This window comes from Peromyscus californicus, unplaced genomic scaffold, assembly GCF_007827085.1.
Source record: "Peromyscus californicus insignis strain IS unplaced genomic scaffold, ASM782708v3 Scaffold_4__1_contigs__length_199733344, whole genome shotgun sequence".
Taxonomy (NCBI): Eukaryota; Metazoa; Chordata; class Mammalia; order Rodentia; family Cricetidae; genus Peromyscus; species Peromyscus californicus.
The window spans coordinates 154,096,453-154,106,696 of NW_026294562.1; the positions used below are offsets into that span (position 1 = coordinate 154,096,453).

The window sequence follows — 10,244 nt, forward strand, 5'->3', positions numbered from 1 at the left end:
ATTTGCTCATTTGTTATAGTTCTTCACTCTCCCCTGTAACCCTGTAGAGAACAGGACACTGGTGACATAATAACAAATAGAAAAGTGCTTGATGTCATTCAAGGCTTCTCTGGCTTCTAGTTTTCAAATTTTAAAATGAAGACTCAGCCCATCTAGCATAAGAAGTGTGACTGTTCGCACACAGGTCTTCTTCATAAGAAGTCCCATTCCCTTCATGACTCTCATTCAGGATTCCATTTTTCCCATTTGGTAGATGCCTTACAGTGACTGAGGGCAGCTATGGCTTGTGCCAGCATCTTCCATATTCCTACGCCTGAGAAGGAACCTCATCCCTAGAACAGAAAGAAAGTTAGTTTCAGAATTCTGTCTCTTCCGGACACAGCACAAGATGCTTAGCAACTGGACTGGGACCATCAACTACCCCAACAACACTAGAGGCAGTGGTCTGCAGATAGACTGAATAATACAAACTGGATTTAAAAGAAGTTTCTAGCACTGTAGGGGGTTGATGAATTACTTAATCTCTGCAAGCCTGTTATCCCCTCCTTATGAACCTGTGCCAGACATTCCCACATAGCCAGGTGGTCTTGACAGAAAGTTTCATGTGTTCATATCTCAATTTACTTTGCAGGAACACCAGTGGAACATTCTCAAGCATGGGTCCATCCACCCCAGCCTGGAGCATTGACAACACAACATTGAATAGAAGTTATTACACTGGAAGCTTACTCTGTGTCAACATGTACAAAATCTTCAGTATTCTTACTGTCATCATTTGTGTGGTTGGGCTGACAGGAAATGCCATAGTACTGTGGCTTCTGGGCTTCCACATGAACAGGAATGCCTTCTCGGTCTATGTACTCAACCTTGCTGGGGCTGACTTTCTCTATATGTGCTCTCAGACTGTGTTTTCCCTGAGACATATCCTTTTTCTGTTTGATGTCAGCTACTTCAATATTCCCTTCATTCTCCCCAATGTATTAATATTTGCTTACCTTTCAGGTTTATGTATGATTACAGCCATCAGTGTTGAGCGATGTCTGTCAGTTTTGTATCCCATCTGGTATCACTGCCGGAGACCAAGACACATGTCATCTGTCCTGTGTGCCCTGCTCTGGATCTTCTCTCTACTGTTAAGCCTCCTGTTATGGTTGGGTTGCATTTTACTGATTAGCGGTTATGAATATTCTTTCTGTGACAGTGCTATTTTTACCACTGTTGTATTTATAATAGTAATATCTGTGGTTACTTGTGGATTCAACCTGGCCCTGTTGGTCAGGATCTTCTGTGGCTCAGAGAGGATTCCTGTGACCAGGTTGTATGTGACAATTGCACTCACAGTGCTGGTCTTCTTACTCTTTGGTCTGCCCTTTGGTATCTATTTGGTAATTGACTTTTCGAGTGAGACATCTAGAGTTTTCTCTTGCAATTTTTATACTTTGTCAGCTTTCTTGTCCTGTGTTAACAGCTGTGCCAACCCCATCATTTACTTCCTTGTTGGCTCCATTAGGCATCGCAGGTTCCAGAGGCAGACTCTGAAGGTTCTTCTGCAGAGAGCCATTCAGGACACTCCTGAGGAAGAAGATGGAGAGAGGGGTTATTCAGGAAATACTGGACAGCAGGAAACAGCCTTGTGTAGTAGTTGAGTGAGTCCTTGATCAGACCTTTGAGAATCAACATGGCCTTTATCTGTGTGGGCCATTTTCATATCCTTGGTTAATTGGCTGATAAAATAGTCATTTTGTAGAAATTGGGTGAAATGGGGCTTGTTAAATATAACTGACTGCAGCTCCCTAAAGCTGCCTAATGTGGGCCTCACTACATCCCCTTGTGATATAAATCATTAATCAAATCACTTGAGTCCAGGGCAGCTCCATTATAGACAAAACCCTGCCTACAAAGAAGGCCCAAGGCAGTACAGGGAAGGTCAGAGTTTCTTTGATCATTGAACATGATAAAGATTAAATGAATACTGTATTTAATAGAAATGTCCCTATTTTACAAGTTGTTTTTTAAATGTTAAGATAAATAATTGAAATTCCCATAACTCCAGTTTCCTCCAATATCCTCACATTTTAGAATATATGGATATTTCTAAACTGTTCCTTATATAAATTGCCTAGCAAACATATATGCATCTTTAAGACTGCATATTCTAAATCTCCATTCACCCTTTTGAGTCTAGAACTTCAAATATCTGCCATTTTCTTCACTGAAAGAATAAGAGCAGGTTTTATACATCAAAATCCAAGCATACTTTAAGGTAGAGAAAAACTATCTCCTGTTTCCCCCTTTCCCAATGCCTTGGTTAGCATTCCACAGTCATGTCTTCCCTCTTCTTCCCTTGTCTTTGTCCTGATTCTCTCTGAGACTGTCTAACCTCTTATGAAAAAAATTCCAATGAGTGTCATTGAACTTATTTTCTCTTGAATTGAAACTCAGTCATATTTACATTATTCCCAAAAGTGCATAGCATCTGTAACTTGAATTATGAGTGATTATATTTTCCTTTTAAAATGAGTCTGAGTATTGAAGCTTGGTAGGAATGTTTAATTGTTTCCTTCACTTGGCAGTTTGTATAGTATTTTCTGGAACCATGAAAGTCATACCACAGGAAAGAGATCAGCTCAAGCTCAAATCATCTGAGTCTTTTGTCTTAATGTGAAGTGTCTTCAACAATACCAGCCTACACTAAACCACTAAGAAATGACCAAAGGTTACATCTATATTCCATATTGTTTGGGGAGTCACAGGGATTCACAGGGACTATCCTGATCAACCATTTAAAAATGAGGTGTCTCATGCCTGGAACTGCTTCTGTGCGTTTATTGTCAGCCCAAGTGGCTTAACTTCCTTTAAGATATGTGTATTAATATATATATATATGTATGTATGTATACATGTATATATATAATGTTTGTATACATACATATGTGTATACATGTATACATGTACATGAATATATATATATATAAACACACACACACATATATATGTATATATATATATATTCATGTATGTGTATAATTTCAAGGAAAGATAAAATAATACAATTCCTTAAGGCCTTAACCAAAAACATTCCTATTATTTGTCCCTTGTCCCTCTTCTTCCTTCTTTATTGACATTCCACCCTTTACCCCAGTCAGATCCCCTCCCCATTATTCCAATTGCCACTTTATATCATTTCTATCCTGCTATTACCTCCCAATCACCCAACATATGGTCTCTATACTTTTCTGGTTTGTGGTTATTTCATATTGTATATGCACATCTCAAAATTTAAAGTGTGAGCTACAGAAAAGAAAGACTGTATGGCATTTGTCTTTGTGGACAGGAGTCCATTTGCAAAACAATTGAAACAAACAATTGATAAGTGAGTCTTCATAAAACTAAAAAACTCCTGCACAACTAAGGAAGCAATCAGCCAGGTAACAAAGAAACTCACAGGATAGGAGAGAATCTTTACCAGTTATACACCAGATAGAGGATTAATATTAAGAATATATAAAGAATTTCAAAAATGAAGAGTCCAAAAACCAAATCACCATTTGAAAAATGGACTGAAACTCAAACCGAGAGTTCTGAAGAGGATAAATAAAAATTGCTGATAAAATCTTGAATGTCTTTATCATCCTAATCAATGAGAAGAATGAAAACTAAACAACTTTGATATTTCATGTTGCCCCAAGCAGCACATTTCAAATCAACATCAAAAACATCAACACCAACAACCCAAAATGAAAAAAAAATGTTATCTAGATTGTGGAGAAAGCAGACCTCTCCCTCATTCATTCTTGTAGAAATTTGAACTTGTGTAGTCACTCTGGAAAACAGGATGGAGAATCTTCAAAGACTAAAAATGTATTAACATTTGACTAAGCTATACCACTTGTTGGCATATGACCAAAGAACTAACCTTCCTAGTCCACAGATATTTATTCACCAGTGTTCATTGACGCCTTCTTCACAGAATCCAGGAATTGGAAACAACACAAATGACTTCCACTAGACGAATGGATAATGAAAATGTGCTACATATACATGATGAAATACTATTCAGCCTTTTATGTAGAGAAAAGGCTAAACCTAGAAAATGTTACCTCAGACATTTTCTATGAAATAATATTTCATTCTTAAATGCTACTGAATTTGATAATTTAAAGTATAATTAAGAAAAGGTGATAGGCACAGATTAAACAAATGCAGAGTTCAAAAAATTTGCTTGGATAAATATAACTACTTGACTCAAAACCCAATCAAGACACAAAATACTTCCTTGCCTCTGTGAGTTCCCTCTGTTCCTCCAGTCATAATTCTGCCTTGAAGGTCAGCACTGTCCATATTTGCAATTTAATGTAAAATTGAGAGTGCAGACTAAGAGTATATCATCATGTTGTGTGATATGTGATAAAAATGGTTGTTAAATTTAAATGCACTAACATATACATATATTTACACACACACATATATATATACATATGTATGTATGTACATTTAAAATTTAAGTTTCCTTTTCCTCCATATAGCAACTGCCCTAGGAAAAACTCCTGAGTGCAATGCAAATTTACCATAGTGATCTTGTGTTGTAAATTTTTTTATTTCATCTTATGTATTTGTTATTTCATATTTTTTACACATTTATCCATTTGCTATGACCACAAAGGTTTAGTAACCAACATTATATCATGCAGTCTGCCTGTACATATAGACACTTTAATGTACATTCCATATGTAAATGAGGTTATTCAATAGTTTTCTCCCTATGTTGATCTTACTTCCAGTTGAGTTAAATGGTGACTCCATTTAAATTAAAAGTCCATTAATATATGTATCTACTTGAGGAAGTAGTGGGTTTCCATATAGCTTTCCATAAGTCCTATAGTGTTATACTTAACCTTCTCCAATTGCATCCTCTATCCTGCCCTCCTATTGAACTTGGGCTTCTGACATAGTGTTAGAAATATAAGCATTTTGTGATTCTTGAAGATGAACTACATAAGTTTTACGTTATGAAATGTGCATGACACTTTGAGATAGAGGGCAGAATGTTAAGGCCTGGATATCAAAAATCTTCATAGGCATATGCTTTAAATGTTTATTGTCCAGCTAGTGGTTTTATTTTGAGAGATTATACAAAGATTAGTTCCTAACTATTGGGCATAACTCCACTCACATTGTAGCCAAGGATAAGAGCTCCTCACTTTTGACAGTTGAGGAATGACATGCTGTGTGTCACTATCACAATTTTACAATCCATTTATCTGTTGTTGGATGCCTAACTCTCCCACATACTGAATCCTGTAACCAATGTTCCAATAAACATACATCACTTTCTTTTTATTGGTGGTAGAGAGGCCTTTGTCAATTATTTTATTTTAATCTGATACATCTATATTTCATCGTCAGCATCTGGAAACAATCTGAATCTAGGGTTTTTTGTTCTCTTTTTCTGAAATTCAGTACTAAAGTCACTCTGTTTCAATTAGTATGTGACATGAAGAGAAGACAGATTATTGCTGATCATGGTTTGAGTGTGTGATGCATGATTTAATGGCTCTATGCAACTATGTAGAATGTAATGGAGGTAGGGCTATATGAAAGGGAAGGAAGCTCACATGATGGAAGACAGAAAACAAATGTGACAGGAAAAGACCAAAAATATATATTAAAGGAAACTTTTCAGAGTTTATCACTGAGAGAATTCATGCAGGAACTCAACCAGGAACTAAAAAACTAGGGAGGGATACTGCTTGCTGGTTTCCCCACTTGGCTTCTCAGAGGTGGATGCTTAGATAACTTTCTTTTTTTTGAGACAGGGTTTCTCTGTGTAGTTTTGGTGCCTGTCTTGGATCTCACTCTGTAGACCTGTCTGACTACAAATTCAGAGATCTGCCTGGCTCTGCCTCCCAAGTGCTAGATAACTTTCTTATACTGCTCCAGACCACTAGCCAAGGGAATGGCAATTCCCTAAGTAGGCTGAATCCTCCTACCTTAATTAATAATTAAGATAATCCCTCAGAGATATCTCCATAAGATAAACTGATGAAGTATTCAATTGGGATTTCTCTCAGGATCCTATTCTGTGTCAATATGCAAATTTCAAAACTAGGACATTCCATTTGTCAACTGGCTGCACAATTATTTCACTTAAAGCCATAATCTTTCTATTCCTTGTCCCTGAGCTCTCATTTTAATATCACCAGATAAAATACAAACAAAATTTCAAAGTCCCATACTCTTGAAATTTTTAAGCAATTAAATATTCAATAACACTTTAATAGTCAAAAGTCTCTTAACTCTAACTCTTGAAAATAAAAAACAAACAATATATGTCTTATTCGAAAATGAAAGAAGTGAAGAATAGAAAATAAATGAAAAATCTAGAAGTGTAAATGAAAATCATGCAGCTCATGTTCAGCATCTGGGACTCACTCATTCTGTAGTTGTCTAGCTCCAAAAAGTTTATGAAGGCCCATTTGACAGCTCTACTACATACAGCAAACACACTTTGTTTCATAGGCTCTGCCATTTCGCAAACACAGTTTGTCACATAAGCTCAGGCTGTTGCCTTTGTCCTTGAAAACCACCGCAAGGTACTGTCATTTCTGATAATCAAGGAAGCATAACAGAAGAGGGTTGTCTTAGGTAGGATTTCTATTTTTGTAAATATATGCCACAAGTATGGCAACTCATATAAAGAAAACATTTAATTGAAGCTGGATTACAGTTTAGAGGTTTAGTCTATTATCATGTAAGGTGACATGCAGGGAGACATGGTTCTGGGGAGGGAGCTGAGAGCTCTACATCTTGATCTGCAGGCAACAGGAAGTGAAATGTGTGTCCAACTCTGGGCATAGCTTGAACATGTAAGACCTCAAAGCCTACCTCCACAATGACACACATCATCCACCAAGGTAATACCTACTCCAACAAGGCCACACCTCTTAATTTTGCCACTCTCTATAGGCCAAGCATTCAAACACATGAGTCTATGAGGGCCATACTTTCAAAATCTTAAAAATGGGGCAGAAAGAACCATAATATTAGAAAGTCTGCTGTGAAACTATCTTTCCTGGAAATGGTTGCAAAAACAAGACCAAAGCAATGGCAGCATCAGTGCACATGCTAATGCAGAGGGAGAAATATCAGAGTTTCACCCCCAGACAAAGAACCATAGGCAGCTAATGACTTCTGGGAGGAGGGGAGTTACATTCCCCAGGGTTAAGCAAAGAGTCGTCAGTGCTTGTTTAGTTATGGATTCTGTTGCTCTGAAGAGACAGCATGACCATAGCAACTTTTATAAAGAAAAACTTTTAACTGAGGATAACTTATAGTTTGAAGGTATAGTCCCTTGTCATCATGGGAGGAAGCCTGGCCACATGCAGGCAGACATGGTGCTAGAGAAAGAGTTGAGAGGTCTACATCTGGATTGTCAGGCATCAGGAAGACAGAAAACATTGGGCCTGGCTTGAGCTTATGAAACCTCAAATTCTTACCCTAGTAACACACTTTTTTCAACAAAATGACATTTATTCCAACAAGGCCACACCTCCTAATAGTGCCACTCCCTATGAGTCTATAGGGACCATTTTCTTTCAAACCCCCACATTATACTCCCTGGCCCCTATAGACTTGTAGCCATATCATAATGTAGAAATGCATTCAGTCTAACTTCAAAGGTCTCATAGTCTATCAGTTTGAAACTGGTTTAAAAGTCCAAAGTTAATCGTCTCTGAAACTCATTTAATCTATTAAATTCCAGAAGCAGACATTCTAATTATCATAAAAATGAACCTTATGTAGTCAAAACATCTTAAATAGTATAATTTTTAGATCTCTGAAGTATTTAAAGACTACCTGTCTATCTAAACTGCATCTCTGTTTGACCTTAAAAATATACCTAACATGACTACAAGTTTGATTGTGATAGGTGACTCACTAGTAACTTGCATTTCTTTATTATCCTAAATACTTTTTAATAATAACTTTCAAGGACTAGAAATTTACATTACATTGCTAAATGAGCTCTATAGGTACAATACCTAGAACAAGAGTAGAAACATTTGTACAGTATGTGATAACTACAATAACTTTAAATTTGTATCAATATACAAAAATATCTTAAACAAGAGCAGAATCATATATACAGTATAACAAAAGTAATCTTAAAATTGTATCAATATACAAAAAATTTTACCAATGTAAAGTTTTTAAGACTAGTAGCTGCTTTTTAGTTTAAACGTATAAATCTATTTATCCTATGTCTAAATCCCCCCTTTTTCATTTTAGAGTGAGATCCCTGAATCTAATCTTTGTTCAGCTTCTTTCCTGACCACTACCAATAACAATTTGTAACCAACCCCCTAAACTATGACAAATATTCATAACCCACTGAATGACCAAAAACTGTCCACCCCACCTCTTGGGAATGTGGGTATCATGTTCTCTAAATTACCTCATGCTGTCTGGGGATGATAGCATCTTTAGGGGATCCTGAAAAAAATGAGATAATTGTCAAGTCCTGGGAGAGGTAGCAGTATCATTTGTTGTCCAGTCTCTGTAATGGAAAAGTGCAGAGATTATCTCAGTTCCTGGCTAGAGTAGTCTGTGAGGCTTGGCCACCTCAGCTAGCCACTTTGAAATTGTGCTGAGCAATTTGTAGTCTAAAGCATATGTTTTGGTGGTGTTTGTCAGCTTAGTGGTGTTACCACAGTCCAGATGGAATCGTCGTTCTGGGGCCCCATCCTCCTCTTGGACACTTCCAAGGTCACTGTTAGGCATGGTTATGGGTCACTGTAGAAAACTTGAACATTTCAAAAGTCATATGCAGTAGATGTCAAAGAGGGTAAAGGACCATAATTTGTTATGTACATCTAGAGTACAAAAACTTAGTTCCGAGATACCTGAAAGAGACTCAAACCTGAAATCATATACAAGAAGCTATATGAAGACTTTCTCTAGAATTGGTACACTATATGCCTATTAACATCATAACAAAAAGTTTAAAATATATACATACTAATTTTATAAATATGGAGATATTATTTATACCTTAAGAAAATTTTAAATATTCAAAATAAAAGCAGAGGATCATAAGATTAGTAGCAATAGGATAGTCCTCTAATTTTGGTTTTCCTTCTGTCAATTATCAGGTAGCTCTTCTGACATGAGACAAGGATTTGGATTTTTCTTTTAACAAGCATGCTTGGGTTTAGAGAAGGAAAGAGCCATGCTCCAACTCCAAAACCAGTTTTAATTTTTAATTGAACTGAGACTACAAAAGACCTTTTGATTCAAGTGTTTGTAGAGAACAGCAGAAACAAATATTTAGCAAAATTTATGAAATTTTATCATATTGGAAATGGGATATACCAATAGGTCAATTTACTCTTTTTCTTGGGATATTTTCTCTGAATGATTCAACCTTCTGCTTCAGATGTCTGATTTGTCCAGTGGTCCTCAGATTCCTTAGATCGATGCCTTTATTATCCTGGAAATACAAAAACAAAACCATGTGCTATAGACAAATTTCTAAGTAGTCTTATTAAATAAGAAACACAGAACCAAATACAGGGGTAATAGCCAAAGATATCAGAGAAATAGCAAAAAGCTACAACTAGCCTTAGCATAACACCATGCAGTAGCTTCCACAAAGACTTTTCCTGTCTAATCTGTGTTTTTATTGCCTTCCTGTTCTGCCTTCTCATTAGCTCTAAGCTCAGCCACATTACTTTCTCATCACTGCCTGTCCATACAGACCTCCCGGTCTCTATGGTTGGTACTGGAAGTAAATAACCACGATTGGCTGTGTTCTTGAACATCCATAGACTCTGCCTGCCATGTGATTAGATTAAGGACATGTGCTACCACCACCTGATTTCTATTTATGGCTGACTATTTGACCTCTGATCTCCAGGCAAACTTTATTAACAAACAAATAAAATCACATTTCAGCACAAATAAAATATCACATTTCTCTTTTTTATTCTAATAAAAAGATAAAAGTTATAACTTATATAAGAAAAACTATATACAAAAAGTACAATAACTATATACAATATATACTAGCAATAAATAATTCAACAATGTCTAGTCCATCTGCATTTGACAAACTCAGAGAAAATAGTCCATGATCTATCCTATTTTGGTAAGTAATGTACCTGAATCATTTTCTATCCTAACATATTACTAACAGAGAACTATCTTATAATGTCTTTCAAATTTATACACTTACACCACTTTAG

The 10,244-nt window shown here is 36.3% G+C and overlaps 1 protein-coding gene across 1 annotated transcript; it reads left to right on the forward strand.

Moving 5' to 3' along the window:
• The first annotated feature begins 562 nt into the window (after positions 1-562).
• Positions 563-1,646, forward strand: LOC128123998 (mas-related G-protein coupled receptor member B4-like). Its single transcript, XM_052760236.1, has one exon. The coding sequence runs from the start codon at positions 603-605 to the stop codon at positions 1,644-1,646; it is 1,044 nt and encodes a 347-aa protein (XP_052616196.1). The 5' UTR covers positions 563-602.
• Positions 1,647-10,244: the final 8,598 nt, after the last annotated feature.

Excerpts from the sequence above, each read along its gene's own strand:
- LOC128123998 (XM_052760236.1), top strand. The coding sequence starts at position 603 with ATGTGTTCATATCTCAATTTACTTTGCAGGAACACCAGTGGAACATTC.